We start from the raw sequence: 18509 nt of genomic DNA, 5'->3' as shown, positions 1-18509 counted from the left end.
CTCTTTAATTCTGAATAATAATAATAATAATAATAATAATAAATATTCTTCGAAAAATAAAAATTTTACCAAGTCAAACCTATGTCTTTAGTTACATAATAATATATACATTTCTGGCAAAGTTAATTGATTGGTAAAATAAGGGGCATCACCTAAAACTAGCAACAATGTAGCTAAAAAAAATGAGGTCAACGGGGTAACTAATCAAAATTTCAAAAGAAAAAAGTTTGATATATAAGAGACTAACAGGGGATTTGGGGAAGATATCAGCAAGAAGCTTTCAGTAACGCTTGACCGGTTGTCGTGATCTTGACCTCAATGCAGGACAGCAAACACACATGCTTCCACATGTTGGAAAGATCTTCCTTGAAATGATTCCCATTTGCCTGCATTTCCCAAAATTTAGAGAAATATTCAACAAAATTTATAGCATACCTAGATAAATTATAACACAACCATAATCTGGAAAAGGAAAAAGAAACACAAGCAAAACTAAGACCAGAACACACAAAAAAAGGGTTAACATTAACAAAACTAAAGAACTGAAGAAGGTTGAAAGAATGTCCTGATCCAAAGAACATAAACAGATTTCAAAACAACTGAACAAATAGATAAAATTGGGGGGGTTAAGGTTGAATGTTAACACATTAAAATTGGAAGTTATCATAATTTACAAACAGTTACAAGTATGTCATGCTCATTATTTAGTTTCAAACTGAAAAGCACCAAAAGATAAAAAATATATATATATAAAAAGAAATAAAAGAGAAAAACCTATTGCGATTAGATCAACAATTCATGATTTTCAACTTACTATACAAAATCGCACTGCACAAAATAGTTCACCATTCATGGGACACACTGATGGGAGATTTTTTGCCGGTGTAGAATTTTATCAATAAATCTAATCGTGGGTATAGTCTAAACCGACACGCAATTCCACATCAAACAAAGAAATTGTGTCACCACAATCCAAAATCAATAACCGAGAGTATTAGTCCCGAATCGTTCTCCCTAAGAGTGCTCCAAGATGCACATCATTGGTTAGAAGTTGTATTGGTGTTTTGGAGTTTAATGCAAGAAAGGAACAAGCTAATAGTGTGAATGACAATCAAGCAATATAAAAGCCTTGGCTAAGAGTGAGAATTGGACTTCCTATCATCATCATCTCCATCAATTGTGACCACAATTAGTTATTGCTTCACTTAGTTAACTTCTACTATGAAGGAAAGTCAAGTGAAAGTAATCAATTTGAGTTCTCAAGTCCTAGTCTAACCCTAGGGAAGTCTAGCTTTAGTAACATTCAAACCAATTAGCAATTTCCAATTGATAATCAACAAAGGACATTGATAATTCAAGTGTCTCCAATATCTCAATCCCCAAGCCAAGAATGAAAAGTCTACTCCATAGCTAAAGTTGGCATTTTCTCAAACACTTGGTGAGCAAGGATGAAAGACATTGTAAAATTGAGAATAAACCTAAAATCAAAGATATCCACTGCAAGAGATTAACAACAATCAAACAATTAACAACTATGAATATGAAATACTTCAATGCATTACTGAAAATCAAAGTGACAATATCCAAATCTAAGATCCACAAGTAACTTGAACAACAAGAACTAAATTGAGAGTAGGAGAATTAGATCTACAACTTGAAGCAATATAGAATTGCATTGACAATAGATCTCACCAATGGATCCAAGAAAATTCCAAATTGAGAAGCAAAAACCCTAGAGAGAAGTTAGAGTTTCTCTCTCTACAAAATGTAACTTCCAAAAACTAACTAAAAATATCTAAATGTGTGAATGAATGAGAATTCCTTCATCCCTTGGTCCTCTTAAGTGTTTTAGCGTCAAAGTTGGTTCAGATTGGACCCACAGCCTCTGTGAAATCGCCAAGCACGTTTTCACTTAAAAATCACGTGCGAGCACCGACGCATAGGCATACAGCACGCGTGCGCGTCCCTAGGGTTTTACGATCCACGCGCATGCGTAAAGCACGCATGCGCGTCCATGAGGTCCTGGCTCAGCCATGCGAATGTGCTGGCTTCTAGCTTTGGCTTCTTCGCGCCAATCCCAGTAGCGCGCAACCATGCGTACGCGTAAGGCACGCATACGCATCAATGCTTAAACTCCAAAGCTCCAATTTCCATGCTCCTTCCATTTATGCATGCTTCCTTCCTCTCTTCTAGGCCATCCTTGCCCTATAAACTCTAAATCACTTAACAAACAGATCACGGCATCGAATGGTAATAGAAGACGATTAAAATGTAACATATTTAGTGTAAAAGAAGCATGTTTTCAATCATGAGGCCAAATTAGGGAAGAAACACAAAACCATGCATTTTATATGAATAAGTGTGTGAGAACATCGATAAAACCCTCAAAATCCATATAAGATAAACCCTAAAAACAGGGTTTATCACACACACAGTCACAAAATCACAAACACAAATTGAATAATTAAATAAGCGAAATGAAAATTCTGCTAATACTCCAAACGCAAAACTACCGAGAAGAAGCATTACCATAGAAGAATCCATTAACTGAATTAAATTTCTATTCTAGACAACTATAGCATTCATCAAGCTCATATTAACAATTTTCAGCAATGTTCAGCAATCCAAATTAACAATCTAAACATTTCTCAGCTATTCAAAATCAAAACCTAATCTAATCCTATTTTAACAACCTAAAAATCCACTAATCAAAAAATAAATCTAACTAAACTAATTACTAAAATCAAACTAACTAAAAAAAATTAATTGAACTCAACAGAAATTAAAAGAATTTTGAAACTAAAACCTGGAAGCAGAGACAATCAAAACAGGGCAGAGGGAAAGAAGGATGCCCAGGTCTCTACGGTTCGAACAAGGGGAAAAAGAGAGGTGGAACCGATTTTGGTCGCCATGGAGCTAGGGCTTGCGCAAAGGAGATGATGGCTATAGCGCTGAGAAGATATGCGAGCCAGAACTAAAGGGGATAAAAGGAGAGAAAGAGGCACGGCAATGGTAGAGCTTGAGCTTGCTTTGTTCTACGAACGAGAAAGAACGAGAGAGACAGGGGCTGTATTCTACTAGTTCAGTGTTTAAAAAAGAGGAGAAGAAGGAGAAAGTAGCTGCAACGGTTAGGGTGGCCGGCGGTGGCGCTGTGGGTGAGGAAAGGAGAAGAAGAAACTCGTCGATGGAGAGGGGAATGCTAGGTTTAGCTTGTTTGATTTGCGTGCTGTGAATGGAGCTCGGGCAACCCTAGGTTTAGCTCAATATTTCCAACGGAATATTTTAAATTACAGATAGATTTACTTTCTGTAATAATTTAATAAAACGTAGCGTTTTTATTCATTTAATTACAGACAGATTTTCCGTCGATAACCATTTCCCACAAAAAAAATTAATTTTTCTGACATAATTATCGACGAATTCATTTTTCCGTCTGTAATTTATGCTAATTCATTTTTTTTGGTTTCCGACAAAAACTCCCTCGCAAATTCCGTCTATATTTCTATGGGATAAAATCAGTCGGAAATATCCGTCTGCAATAACTAGTTTTCTAGTAGTGTTAAGAACTAAATTTAGGACTTTAGAAGGTAACTATAGAGGTTTAGAAGTTAGAAAATATGTTTAAATCACAAAATACAACTTTTCCAAAACAGGGTTGTCATGCATATGCATGCCACCCCATGCATACACATGGATGTAATTCTGCCAAACCGCGTATGCGAGCACCTCCCACATACGCGGGTGTTCAAAATAGAGGGGAGGTTCGCGTACGAATTCACATCGTCGCATACGCATGTGTTGAGAAATAGGCATTCTCGCGTATGCATGCATCATGTGTATGCATGTTTACAAAATTAGCCAAACTCGCGTACGCGTCCACCCCATGCGTACGTGAAGGTGTTGAAACATAAGGAATTCTTGCATACATATGCATGTGTCTACGTACGCATGCCCTATATTTTTCATCAAACTATCATCATCATTGTTCAACACATGCCCATAATCAATTTCAACATTTTCACCAAAGTTACCAAACTTTAACAAGTCCTCATAGTTCAACTTAACCTATAGTCAACTAGCCTATGTTTTCACGTTACATTACACTTTATCTATGAGAAACCAAAATCATACCTTGGCCAACTTCTCCCTAATGCTCGGACACCTCAAAATTCCTCTATTCCACAGGCTTCAAAGCTCCAATTTCTCACCAATGACCAACTCAGATCCTAAGGTTCAATCTCAAGCCTCCAATACTATCAATTTGATCCCAACACATACAATTTAATCTAATACTAAATAATATGACTCAAAATCAACATAGAGTTTATAATTATCAATAATTCACAAGATTTAATGATTCTTCACCATACCCATGGTTATTTGGGATAAGATCCAGTAATTTCCCAAAGCTAATTAAATTCTAAAACACCAAAATCACATAATCTCTCAAGATCAAAACCCAAATTTTTGAAATTGTAAGGAGGAAGGCTTAATATGAAATAGCAAAGTACTTACCACTTTGTTTGATGGATTTTATAGAGCTCGACGCGATGGTCGCGTGGCCACAAATGGTGCAGCGATCGAAATTTCTGATTGGAAGATATGGTGAATTGAAATTTGAGTAAGAGTTTGGGGTTTCCTCGTGTTCTTCCCCCTTTGTTTCAGCATGGAACTCAATTGATTTTCGGGAAGAAGAGCTGATTTGCTTGGTTTATATATTGGGCCTTGGGTCCAGTTTAGACCCAGTCCAACCGGTTCGGTCGTTGGCCTGCTGTTGGACTAATTTCTTTAAAATTAATGTTAAAATTCATATTTTAATTATTTCTACTCTTCTAAATTATCAAATTTAATTTTATAATTTTTTTAAATAATAATTAATTTATTAATCAAATATTTATTAATTTTCAGGATTTTACNNNNTTACACTAGCCACTGTCACATTGGTCCTTAAGGAAGGTATAAAAGACGAGTACTTTATACTTGTGTCAGTGCCATTTTCTCTTTTGTCAGCTTTGTATTATAATTGTGAAAAGTTTCAGGTATGACAAGCCATTTTACTAGCATAGCGCTATGTAAGTGTGCAGAGCCATTCAGATATACATTAAAGAATTTGAATGATGTAGATTTTGTGTTAAGCTTGTGATGTAGACTCTAATAGGAATGGTGCAGGGTGCTCCTTTAACCGGTGGAACCCATAACCTTGGCAGATCAATTTAATGACCTGTTGTGCGTCCTTGCATTGGATATTGTCATTTTGGTAAGCCAATGCTAAAGCGGAGCCGTCAGGTGACAGTTGTAGCCAATACGAAAATTGGGCTATGCATTTTGGTTGGATTTTGTGGGCTTTATAATGTGTGAAGAAAAATTTGTTGGCAAGAATTAAAGAGTTTGGGTATTGATCTTTAAAACAAAAAGTTGCTAGGCTTTAGGAGAGGTAATAGGACTACTTAGAATCAAATAATTTTTTATTTGCCAGGACGTTGTAAGAACATGCAAAATTAAGCTAAAATTCTCTCAATTAAGGACGTCTGTATAGTGAAAGTGTGTCTTAGAAATATTCAAAATTGAGTGGGACATGACATGAAATATCTATTTGGTGGAATAATGTGAATTAGGAAAAATGATGGACTGGTGTTAAAGTAAAAATTTTAAAATTTCGAGTGCATAATATTGGTTAAAAAGGAATAATTGATGATCCACTTATCTTCAGAGTTCAAAAATTTCAATTTAAATTTCAAACATAAAAAAAATTATAATTTTTTGAACAGGCGGGTTTCGGTAAAAGTTGAAATTACTTCAATTATGCTAAGGTATATTTAGTCTTAGTTTGGTAAAGTTTTTCGATCAAAAGCACCAGTATCTTGTTTTGTATTTGGGAAATAAAAAGACTTATGTGTTTATGCTTATAGCTTATAAAGTTAGGGCTGTTTTTAAAAACACCTAAGGAGCAGCTTATCAAAATNCCATTATCGCACTCCAAATCTCCAACCACATCTTCAGCGTCAATGCCCAGGTCAAACAACACTTCCTGCAAATAGGTCAACAAAACCATGATGGCAAAACCAAACATACATTACAAATTTGGCAAAGTATTTGGTGGAGCTCTTGTAGAAGGGTCCATCAAATGAAGTTGAGTAAAATATTTATATGTCGAGAAAAAAACACTTAATTGATAAACGACTCCTTCTATTTCATGGTTGCAACTCTCAGCATACTCTATTTTATCTACACACTCCACAGATTGCAAATTTGACTCAACTTTACTCATCTATGAATATTTATTTAGTTAAATTGTTAAATTGTACACGACACAAAGTTAACAAAAGACTCGTTTATTTATTAATGTTCTCAATTATTTCACATCTTTCATTCTTTTTACATGACTTTAATGTAGGATATTGATAAGAAGATTTATACCGGTTCAGAATTTCACAAAATAATTCCATTGATAGTATAGTTCAAACCGATAATCGATCATCAAATCAAAGTTTAATTTTGGTTGTCACAAGTCCAACCCAATAAAAGTAACCGAGAGTATTAGTCCCGGATCGTCTTCTCAAGGAATTGCAGTGAGGTATGCGTATTATTGGTTATGGTATCCAAGGGGTGGGTTGGTAAAAGGGCAAGTAATTAAAATGGCAAAAAAAGTAAAGCAAACAATTAAAGAAAGCAAGTAATAAAGAGAGACATTCATGGCAAGGATTGAAAATATATGCTTTCTATCCTAGTCACTCATAACAATAATTAACAAGAATTTATCCTATTACGTCATCCCCGACGATGGAAGAAAGTACAATATTATCTTCACACTCGAAGAAAGTCTAATAAGACTAGTTAATCTCAATCCAAAAGTCCTAATCAACTTACTAATTGAATTAACAAGAGATTAGAGTCAATAGAAACAATATTAACTAACAACTCTAGATCGGCAACCTAACTTGGGTGTTCATGACTCAAGATTGCCTAATTCCTCTTTTCAAGCCAAGAATGCTCAAAAAGCTACTCTAACATCCAACCAAGCATTTTGTCAAACACTTGGAAGGCATAAAAGGAAAGCATAGTAAATTGCAAGAAATAGTAAATTCTACCAGTACCCAATGCAAGAAAAGTAAAATCAACAACTCAATTCAACAATAAAAGAACATCAAACATCAAATTGCATTAAAAGAGATCCAAATCCAACATGAGCATTCATAAAACTAAAGAGAGACATAAAAGGAAAATTAACACTACAAACTAAGAGAATGAAAGTGTAGAAACAAGAAATTCTAAAGGAAATAAGATGAAAACAAGAATTAAACTCTAGATCTAAGATGCAAATTGACCTAAGAACCCTAATTCTAGAGAGAAGAGGGAGCTTCTCTCTCTAGAAAACTAACCTACATGATGCTAACCTACAACTAATTGCTCCCCCCTTTGCACAAGCTTGAATTCTGCATGAAATAGCCTCTGGAAGCAGTTGGATTTGGGCCTAGGAAGCTCAGAAATCTCCCCCGGCGTTTTCACTATGAGGTCACGTGCGAGTTGTGATGCGTACGCATGGGTCACGCGTACGCATCGTCTGGCATTTTCTTATCACGCGTACACGTCATGTCACGCGTACGCGTCGCCTAGCGACCTCATCTTTAGGCGTGCGCGTCTGTCACGCGTGCACGTCGATGTATGCATTCCAAATCCTTGTTTTTCCATGAGTTCTCCACTTTGCATGCCTTTCTCTTCACTCCTTCCATCCAATACTTGCCTTATGAACCTGAAATCACTCAACAAACACATCAAGGCATCGAATGGAATTAAGATAAATCAAAATTAGCTATTTTAAGACCTAAAAAGCATGTTTTCACTCTTAAGCACAAAATTAGGGAGAATTACAAAATCATGTTATTTCATTGAATAAATGTGATAAAATCCCCTAAATTAAGCACAAGATAAACCATAAAATTGGGATTTATCAGATATAAGCAAAAAAATTTTTAATTCATAGATACACAACACATAACACTTATTTTTCTTATTTTTTAATGCACATAATTCATAATTTACTGACATAGAATTACACATTATGCTCATGTTATTAAAAAATAAAGGCAAAGTTACCTTCTCAAACATGTCTAACAATTATTAAATAAAATAAATTACAAATTATTAATAATAAAGGGTAAGTTACCCTCTCTGACATGTCTAACAATTACTAACTACAAGAGTTTTAGAGGAGTTCTACTTTATAATTTTCTTAATTTTTAAGTTATCAAAAAAGTGTGATTCTAACTTTAATAATATCTATACGGAAAAATAATTAACTAATTGAAACTCACGAGTCTAACTCAAGAACCCAACTAAAAAGACTAAGCGTTCATTGAAATTAACTTAGTGGCGAGAGGAAAAGAGTCGATCAAACTCAGAGGGAAGCAACACATTCCCCCATTCTTTTCTCTCTTTTGGTTTCTATCTTCTATATATGTCTTTCCATGTTTACTTAATTTCCTGCATCTTTTTTCTCCAAAGGCATATCATCCACAACAATGATTGCTCAATTCGCTAACCACCGTAAATTCAGTTCTTCTGGATTTTGAACTTCTTAATAAAAGATCGGTTTCAAGAGAAATGAAAATTATAAAATGAGTTGGATGAAATAACTTGCCTGCAAACTTAACAAGTTCACTCGCAACATATTACTTCGACATCATTCCAACATAATTAACCAACTCATAACCACTCCTCAGTGTCCCTAAACAGTTCTTTAATACTAAAAAAACTGTCATTGCACATTTGCACCAACAAGCACCCTCACCTTCTCCATCTATGAGCCACAAAAATAAAAACACCTATAGTTATGTTACCTTCCCACTAGCCACACCGTGGCAATGCCTCATTAAACAACCTAGTTAATAATAAATCCTTACATGTTGCTCACAACTATATTCTTACACCTCAATACCTCACCGTCAACCCTGTTCATTCTTGGCCAATTAGAGAAAATTGCATACATACTCCCTCGTCTGCATAATCAGTTTTCGCCTGCGAAAACATCTCCACCATCGCCATGTTCCATTTCCACGGGTCTTCCGCCTTGCTGCTACTCGATGTCATTCTCCATTGCAGTTCCCTTACCTGAAATCATACCCATCACACAAACTCAATTACTCAACAACTCTAGCATCACTACTCGTCATTAGCCATGATGCTACCAACCACCAAATCTTCAACCAATTCAAGAAATTCAACAAACACATTCATACTCAACAAATTCAAGAAATTCAATAAACTAAGTTAGACAGATTCATACTAAAAAATTCAACAAACTCAGGAAATCCAAAAAATCCAACAAATAGATTCACACTCGACAAATTCAGCTATTCGAGATATTAACCTAAACAGATTTATACTAAAAAATTAAACATATTCAAAAAAATTCTAATATTCAACAAATTCAAAAATTTCAAGAAATTCAGCAACTAAATTCATACTCAACAAATTCAGAAATTCAAGAAATTAACCTAAACAGACTCGTACTACAAAATTCAACAAATTCAAAAAATTCAACAACCAGATTCATACTCAACAAACTCAAGAAATTCAAGAAATTAAGAGAGATCACAAGCAATTTGGGACTGTGAATAACAGCAGTAAGCCAGAAACCTTTAGATCTTTATTTCAAGACTATGAAGGCAGTGCTAGTAATAGGGAAGCCAAATCACAACTAAACAGAACCAGGTCATGTATACTAGAATGGTTGGTTAAATTATCAATGATGGATACTCATACTCCCATCCCTTCTCAAGAGTCATGCTCAAATTTAAAATATTTCAACTGTATTAGAAGAAGAGCACCAACCTGTCTAACAGAGCAGAGGAGGCAGAAGACAGAGACAACCAACCAGTCTAGGACGCACACGACGGAGAGAACGCTACTACGGTGACGACGAACCGGCGAACGGAGCCGCGGAGCAAGGATAAGCCACGATGAAGAGGAGGGAGCCGCAGTGCAGGTGACGTCGTTGGAGTCGCACGGTGTCCGTCGACACGAACAACACGACACGGCCGGCGGTGTTGCGGTGATGTGAGGTTAGCTTACGACTATGGTGTCTCCGTGAGGTGAGGTTAGGGTTACCTTTTGGGGGATTAGGATTAGGGGAATGGGAATGGGGGTATTGGGTATTTCTGTATGTTTTTTTTTTTCCCTAAAAATCCAATTAAACAAAAAAAACCCTTCAAACCGGCCTGGTGATAAAAAAATCGCCGGTTCTCAGATTTTCTCAAGACCGTATGGCTGACCTAGATTTTTCCCCTCGATCCCAAACTCCCAATTCAAAAGGTAAATTTGGCTTTCATTAGTCCTCCATCGAGGACATTTTTTATCTGGTATAGTGCTCTCACACAAAAAAAAAAAACAATTGAGCCCATAAGAGAATGGCCCTTTCTCTATGATTTCATCATACATATAGCCCAAACAATGTGATGTGGCCCTGTGAAGAAACAGCCCATCATCTGTGGCTCTGAACATTTTTAGCTATGTTATAGTAACATATGGGTTGCACTGCGCCAAGTTGTGGAAGCCGCTACTGTTACTGGGTTTTCTCGACTTTTCTCTAATGGGTTTGAGGTTTCTTTAGTCGTTCACATTCACACTTCAAGACAAAAGTCACACGTGCAACTTAATAGTATATGGCATAGCAAATTGCCACTAAAGCTGACTAGCATATGTGAAAATCTTCCTATAATTGTAGCATATGAGAGAACCTAGTTTCAAATTGTTTAACTTGTTGAGCACATTCACTTTTAAACATTAGAGCCAAAACTCATTTTGCTTGGAAGCATATCCAAAAGATGTATGATCCCTACCTTTAAGATTTTCAACACATGGAATAGTCATGTTAATTTTCTGTATGTGCTATCGTGCTTCTGAAATGATATGTTTACTCATATTTGATTTTTGAAATTGTTTAACACTTTTTAATATTCAGATTTTACCTAATTTTTTCATATTGATTTAAAAAATATTCATTATAATATTATACACTTGACCAAACTTTAGGTAACTAAGATGAAGATTCACATGTGAAATTGACAGCTGAGAACTGTTAAATAATTTGATATATTTGATTAAATTATCATCGAATGATTTTTAACTTTTAACTTCACATGAAGACAACTGTAAGTGAATTTTCACCAACAACTAATAAAATTACTAAATTATATTTAGCTTGTTAATCATCAAAACTTTTGGAATAATTTGGAGCTAACAAATCTAACCCAAATTCTAAATAAAATCACTAAATTATATTTGGCTTGTTAATCATCAAAATTTTTGGAATAATTTGGAGCTAACAAATCTAACCCAAATTCTCTAAAATTATGTTGTTCTTCTTTTCTTATCTTGTTTGTTCTTCTTTATCTTTCTTTCTCTTTTCTTATTTTCTAATATACTTTTTTTTCTACTCTTCTCTTCTTCTAAGAACATTTTTCTTCCCCTTCTTCTTCCCTCCTGATCTCATCTTCTCTTTTCTTTTATTCTTCTATGGTTAATTTTCTCTTTTTTTTAATCTCATATTTTCAGATTCTCTTTTTTCTTTCAAATGTTCAACTTTTTTATTTTTTTATTTTGTTGGAATTCACCATTAAAAGAGTATTTTAATCAAATAAGTTAATTTTTAAATTGAATTATACAAAAATATAACACAAAATTTAGTTGAATAACATGAAAGTTATTTTTAATTCTACAAATAATTAGTTGAATAACACAAGAAAACTCAAATTTTAATTAATAGCATAAAAATATATCTTGAATCACTCATAAATTTTTTTGAATTCTATGTTTATTGTTATAAAATTTTTGTATTTATCATTAGAAATTATGCATTTCTTTTCATTTTTCTTGAAAAAATTGTTTATCTTTAATAATTTTTTTTTGTCTGGTGTATAACTTCGAAATATTAATTTTATCCTTGTAATATAAAACTCTAAAAAATATAAAATATAATAATATATGTGTGCATACTTTATAAGATGAATAGAAATTATACTAAATTGTATGTGCAGACATTAATTATAGCATGCCAAAATTCAATCTGTCCATTTTTGGTCAAAATTGGTTGATTCTATAGAATTTTTTTTATAATGAATAACCTGTTAAGAATTTCACAAATGGAATCGCAACTAGTTTGCTACATTTTTTAACATGGGACAAGTTGAAAAATTACTCTCTCACAACAAACTTTCTATTTGAGGGAGAAGTTTCTAATACTGCATTTCCTCCAAGGCAGAACGGTTCTTACCTCCAACATTTGCAATTTTGCAGTATACTACACAGCCTTTGGTCTACTAATAATAACGGCATTCAATATGCAAACATTGCAAAGTTACATCCAAATTTAAAATTAAAAAGGAAACATTAGAATCAATAGGCCATATTTACAAATATTCATGTCTCGTACCAGAGGATGTCATTCATCCGGCATTGTGTTCATTGCAAGGCCTTTAATCACATGTCGGCATTGAAACCTACCAGGGAAAAAAGATGGAAGTGTATAAATATAGTAGAGGAATAAATACAACAGAAGATATCACGAACTGAGGAAGCTGTACTATGAATCCCAGCTACAATTGAAGCGGTTGCAGCCTACATCCCTAAACGGCTATAAAACCAAATAACTTCTTTATATCACACCTCACATCTGTACCTAAATCCATCTTTTGCCACCTTTGAACTGCTTTTTTATTTATATAAATATTAAAATTTTTAATTCCCTAAATATTTATAGAAGTTTTGCGAAAGTACACATTACCAATTCAAGGAACTAAAACATTTTTCATATTTATATCAATAAAAACTCACCTTTAAACCATGAAAAAAAAATCATAGTTGGGAAAAATATAAACATATATTGTAGTCCAAACTAATAAGTTTTAGCTAAAAAAATAGTTCAGTAAGCAAAAACAACATTTACAATTTAACAATTTAAGTATCAAATCTATATATACTACGATGAAAATTGCCTTGTATATCCAGCATTTTTTTCAATTCTTTCTTTATTTTTTGTACCTATAGATATATATTTTACCATTACCATTAAATCTCACCGGAGATTGTGAGTGAACCGTATCCATACAAGCTTTCAAAAGTAATTCCAAAATAACTATTGTGGGGTTTGGGGAATCAATCAATCAAACCGGGTACCTTTAGGTTATGATGCTTGCTTACGCAACCCTTACAACCATTAGACCATGGTTGATTTTATGTTTTTGTATCAAATAAAGAGTATACACTTATATCTAAAAGCATATGTATTACATGATATATAATAATCTATACCTATTTGTTCAATATCATCAATTTATAACTTTAAATTTATTAATAAAAATGAGGCTTGACGAGCACGAAGTGGTAGACAAGGTGCTAGTATTAACAAATATAAAGAATCAATCTATACCCAGTTTGGTAATTATATCACTTAAAAATAGTACATTTCGAACACAATAGATTATCTTAAAATTACTTTTCAGATAAAGTATTTAAAACAAACTGACTACTGCATAATCGATTTTTCTAAAAGCAATTATACAAATAAGTGATTAAAGAAAGGAGTTTAATATTTTAGCAGTTCCGAACATATCTATTACCTCCGTATATGCATGTTTGTGTCTCTAAAACACTAATCAAATTAGCATAAGGGCCTGTTTGATTAGCAGAATTTTTTTCTGTTTCATATTCTAAACAAGAAAAAAAATTGAAAAACAATAAAATCTAAAAAGATAAAGTACTATTTTGGTCCTCAATATTTGGGTCAAATTCTAATTTGGTGCCTACCGTTTTAAAGGTTCTATTTCTATCCCAAAAAGTTTCAAACAAGTTAAATTTGACACTAATAATTAACAAAATGAGTGACACGGGCATTAACAACATTACCAATTAAGTCATATTCTTCCATGTGTTAGTAAAACATAACCAAAACCTTCTTGTGACACTTCTCAATTTTCTTTTTGTACAAAACTCCAAATCCTAACTATCAATCATCAATGCTTCAAAATAAAAGGAAAAACTTTTAAGTTAGTAATTGTTGGAGGATCGATTTTACTTACAAACTGAAACCGAATGCTATTGGCTCTTCAATATAAGAATTTTGTTTGTGTCAAATTTAATGGTGGGACAACATTGAACTCACTTAAAACATTTTTGGGATTGAAATAGAACCTTTGAAAGTTTTTGGGACTGAAATATGACGTTTGAAATATTAGAGACCAAATTAGAATTCAACCCAAACGTTAGGGACCAAAATAATACTTTACTCAATCTAGAAAGAAAAACATATAAAACATTGAAAATAAAATTGAAAAGAAAAAACAGTTTTACAATTCAAACAGTACCTTATATTTTCCATATAGGCTTGGCATATGAAATCATAATATACTAGAAAGTAGAGAGCAAGAAACCAAATGCTATTTAATTATGGGGATTATATTGAGCAGCACGGGAAATTTAAGGTTCCATGGTTTACTAGCATATAAACAAGCAAATCGTAGGCAGTAGGCACATATAAAAGGCAAACCACCCAAATGAAGTTATAAACAAGATACATTATATATTAGATGTGGTTATACCAGATCATATCTTCTGAAGGAACAGCTACTTCCTCTACCTGGTTGCGGCACTTAACCAATAGCTTCAAAGGCACAACCTAGAGTGAAAATACAGTTCAGTAGCTAGCAATACAAAACAAGTAAAACAGCCATTGCCTTCAACTTCCAAATAAGAAAACCAATAAAATTGTTTTGGTGTATTGCTAGTAAAACAATATGCAAGCAAGATTGAAAGCACAAAACCAAATTCACTACCATGTAAACCTGAATCATACTAACATACGTATTAAGATGTATAAAAGGATATATGTTTTTACTGCATAAGCATGCTACATCAAAATTAGTTTTTTTTTCCCTAAAAAAGAAAAGAAAAAGAAAGAAGTAAGTTCAGTTGTCTCTGTGAGACCTCATCATGGAATCAAACATTGATGCTTGTACCGGTTAGGCTACCTACATTACACTCTTTGGGCGAGCCCCTTATGTGACCCTATGAATTATGGGATGCTTTGCACCGGGATGCCCTATTGTTTCGGTTTCAAAGGGAAACAAGTCAACTGCCAGTCTGCCAAAAGCATCATCAATCAAATCCATAACTTGAAAGGGAAGCAAGTTTGCCAATTTCTAAGTTGAACTATTTTCTAAAAGAGATAATATTAACAAAGAACTCTCCATAGCTAAGACAATTCCATACCCAAAAAACTGACAAAGGAATTGATGATGTAATGGTGTTCACTAATCCGACCACTAGAATTATTAAAGGAAACATCTAATTTCTATTATATGAAACAGAATATTCGGTACAAGGCATATTTGAATAAAGGAAGCTAGAGCACCAAACAGAGAGCACTGCTTTATGCTTTAACAAATAAGTAAAGCACAAGCATCACTAACAAACATTGAAAAAAGCAGTATGATACCATCATTCACCTGAAACATTGAAACAATAACACCATAGATGCAGTATGTCATGGTTTACCTGCTTGTGATACCTAAAATCACGTTTTGGCAGAAAATGCAGAGGCTGATTGAATGAAGAAGGGGCCTTAAACAGCAGAAACAATTTGAGAGGACCTGCACAAAAGCAGGTAAAGCACAACCATTATGACACCTGATGGTAGAGCAAAGAAAATAAACAAGGAGATAATATAAAGAAAACTCGGATTTAATGATTAACAATTGTCAGTAAGCAATGTCAATGATAAGTACTACCGGGATAGTTGACAGACCCAGCACCCTTTGATATCAATGCCCGGATTGCCTGTAAAGTAAAAACACAACACATAACCTTACACTCTCTTTCCCCTCACAAAGCATAATGCATCATAATTCTCAATATGAACAGCATAAGGAACCTTTCTCGACAGCCCTTCTGCCAGTTTACTTCTCCCGAAATCATCTGAATCTGTTGTACGTGCAGCTCCATGAGAGAAGTTCAAGACATAGATGTGCAGGGGCCGAAGAGGGCTAGCTCCAAGAGCCAATACAAGCTTCTCCATGGTGGGGACTTGGCTGATCATCACTTTCATGGCAGTTTGCACTTTCAAGAGTGTGTTCATGAACTTATCCATTCTCCTGATTCCCATCTTAATGTCCCTCATTTTGCTCACTTGCTGTCTTCGAAATGATGTTTTCGCTGTGGTTCCTATAGCCAACTCCTGAGACCAACAATCAAAATCTGGGAAATTAGTAAGGGATTTAGAATGGAGCAGTGGAATTAGCGGTTGATTATGATAGAAAAATGGAAATATCTATGTGTTTGTATGAATATCACCAAAAAAATGGGAATGTAAAATGGAAATATGATAAATGTATGAATGTGAATATTTGATAGAGAAGTAAGAATAATTATTAAATCAAAATTAACAATTACAGAAGGAAAAAAAACACACACACACACTCTCTCTCTCTCTCTCAGAGATAAGCGAAACATCTCAATTCACTTTTGAAATAATCCATTATAATAGTTTCTACCCGTATTTATACTATGAGGAAGTATAGGGAGCCAATAGAATATATGTACAATGTATACAATCGGGGGGTTAGAAATGTTCGATTCAGTAGGATATTAGATGTTTATTATCTCTGATACCCGGATGGTTATTCTAGATAGTATGGGTGTATTGTGTTTGAGAAATTAGTAGTATTTTATCCTAGATGTTCATTTTTTAACTCATATGAGGCCAAATAAACAGCCCATTGTACACATTGTACAAATACTCTATTGGCTCCCTAGCGGGATTCTTATACTATTTTCACTCGCAACTAATACTATTCTACCAGGTATAACAAAAAGCATTCGAATCATAATTTGAACATACCAGCTCTTTATACTCGGAATGCAATGTATCAAATTCAGCGCTCATATCCTGCACCGTGCTGCATAAACGAAATGGCCTTCAGAGCTCAAATTTTTGTATTTCTCGAAAATGAGCAGATATATGAATAAGAATTTTGGGTGCACAATCCCGAAAAAATGAAACTGAAATTATTGCAGTGATCATTCTAATTAATAATTTCTATTCAACTGAAGGAATTAACAGCAGAACGTGCGAAATTATGGGAAAATGAAACAAAAAAAATTGAAAAAAGTGAAATTGCGTAGGAGATGGAATGAAAACGATGTGATTGAAAATTGAGGGCCGTTACGAGGGGATTTGGAGATGCATGTAAAGGAGGAGGGAAACGACGTCGTTGACGGTGTGAAAGATCGTTGAACCATCCAACGCGTCTGATGCTATGTTGATTACACTGTAGTCCACTTCCGGTTCCGGTTCGGAGCTAACGTTGCCTTCCATTTCCGCATTGCAGTGCTCTCGCGCCTCCCTCTCCCTCTCTTCAAATTCAAAACTTTTTATCTTTCATACAGAAAATTTGAAAAGGACTTTTTGGTACTAGGGTTGGCAAGGGTAACTCGTAGCGTAGGGTTTGGATTTTTTCCTAATTCTATTTTATCCTAATTCTAACTGTAAGTGGAAAATATTTTTAAATTTTAAAATTTTAATTCAATCGACACTTTAAAGTTTTAAATCCTATCTTATCTATTTTTATTCGAAAAAAATAAAAATTTTTAAGTAAATATAAAATTTAATCATTCCAAATTTCATACATATTAATAAAATACAAAATAAAAAAGTTAAATTTAAATTAAAATTATAAATAATATGATTATCAACTAATTTAGTAGTTATCTCAAATTTTTATAGGACGAAGATTGTGAGTTTAAAATTCATTTTTTTTTTTACTATATATATAATTATTACATGTATATTATATAATATATAGTCACCAAAAAAAAAAAATATTATATAATATATTAGGAATGAGGGTAAGATAGGGTAAGGTATACCCTAAACCCGTACTCTATCCTACCCATAGACAAACTCGCACCGCACCCTACCCTACCCACAACGGGTCGGGTAGACAACCCTACCCGAATGGGTTGGTCTAGGTTGAATATTTGCAGGTAAGGTATATATTGGCAACCCTAGACAGTACTTTTTTAGTGTTGTCACATTGGCATTTGGTACTAATTATTTTTTGCAAATTATTTATTCAAATGTTACTATTTTTAAATTGTTCTTTTAAATAGCTAAAATGCTAAATCAAAAAGCGCTTTTATCATAGTTGTCCGAACCAAACTGGTGATTAAACTAGTCGGATTATTAGGTTATTGGTTTAATCAGTGGGCCACTGATTGAACCGGTCCTATGTAAATAAAAAATAGTCAAAAATTTAAAATACATATTTTCACTAACATTTTAAGAATATCTAGCTATTCTAAAATAATATAGAACATGAACAATAAGTATTTTATTAATTTTATTCTATCATAAATATTTTATTTTGTTTTTATATTAAAATAACTATTATTTTCAAATTTTAATAATTTATTAATTAATTTATATCTATTATACTATTATATATTTCAAGTATTTA

At 33.5% G+C, this 18509-nt stretch overlaps 2 protein-coding genes across 2 annotated transcripts; both read right to left on the bottom strand.

Annotated features, from left to right (window-relative positions):
- On the bottom strand, positions 8593 to 9878 carry LOC107618258 (the record flags this gene model as incomplete). Its single annotated transcript, XM_016320269.2, is given in 2 exon segments — positions 8593 to 9108; positions 9832 to 9878. Coding segments are annotated over 2 exon segments (203 nt in total), but the record flags the coding sequence as incomplete, so codon positions are not given.
- Positions 12103 to 17507, bottom strand: LOC107618257. The gene is made up of 7 exons (XM_016320268.2): positions 17220 to 17507; positions 16892 to 16949; positions 15926 to 16228; positions 15783 to 15831; positions 15550 to 15644; positions 14595 to 14671; positions 12103 to 12497 (listed from the first exon to the last, which is right to left on the bottom strand). Exons 1-7 carry the CDS (start codon positions 17366 to 17368, stop codon positions 12440 to 12442), a joined length of 789 nt encoding a protein of 262 aa, XP_016175754.1. The 5' UTR covers positions 17369 to 17507; the 3' UTR covers positions 12103 to 12439.

The sequence above is a fragment of the Arachis ipaensis genome, chromosome B09 (assembly GCF_000816755.2).
Source record: "Arachis ipaensis cultivar K30076 chromosome B09, Araip1.1, whole genome shotgun sequence".
In the NCBI taxonomy this organism is placed as follows: domain Eukaryota; kingdom Viridiplantae; phylum Streptophyta; class Magnoliopsida; order Fabales; family Fabaceae; genus Arachis; species Arachis ipaensis.
Note: the sequence above shows the minus strand (reverse complement) of the source record. Positions and strands in the feature narration are given on the sequence as shown.

Excerpts from the sequence above, each read along its gene's own strand:
- LOC107618257 (XM_016320268.2), bottom strand. The coding sequence starts at position 17,368 with ATGGAAGGCAACGTTAGCTCCGAACCGGAACCGGAAGTGGACTACAGT. Across the intron at positions 15,645-15,782 it reads TGGGTCTGTCAACTATCCCG|GTCCTCTCAAATTGTTTCTG; the intron begins GTAGTACTTATC and ends GCTTTTGTGCAG. Across the intron at positions 12,498-14,594 it reads CCTTCAGAAGATATGATCTG|GTTTCAATGCCGACATGTGA; the intron begins GTATAACCACAT and ends TTTCCCTGGTAG.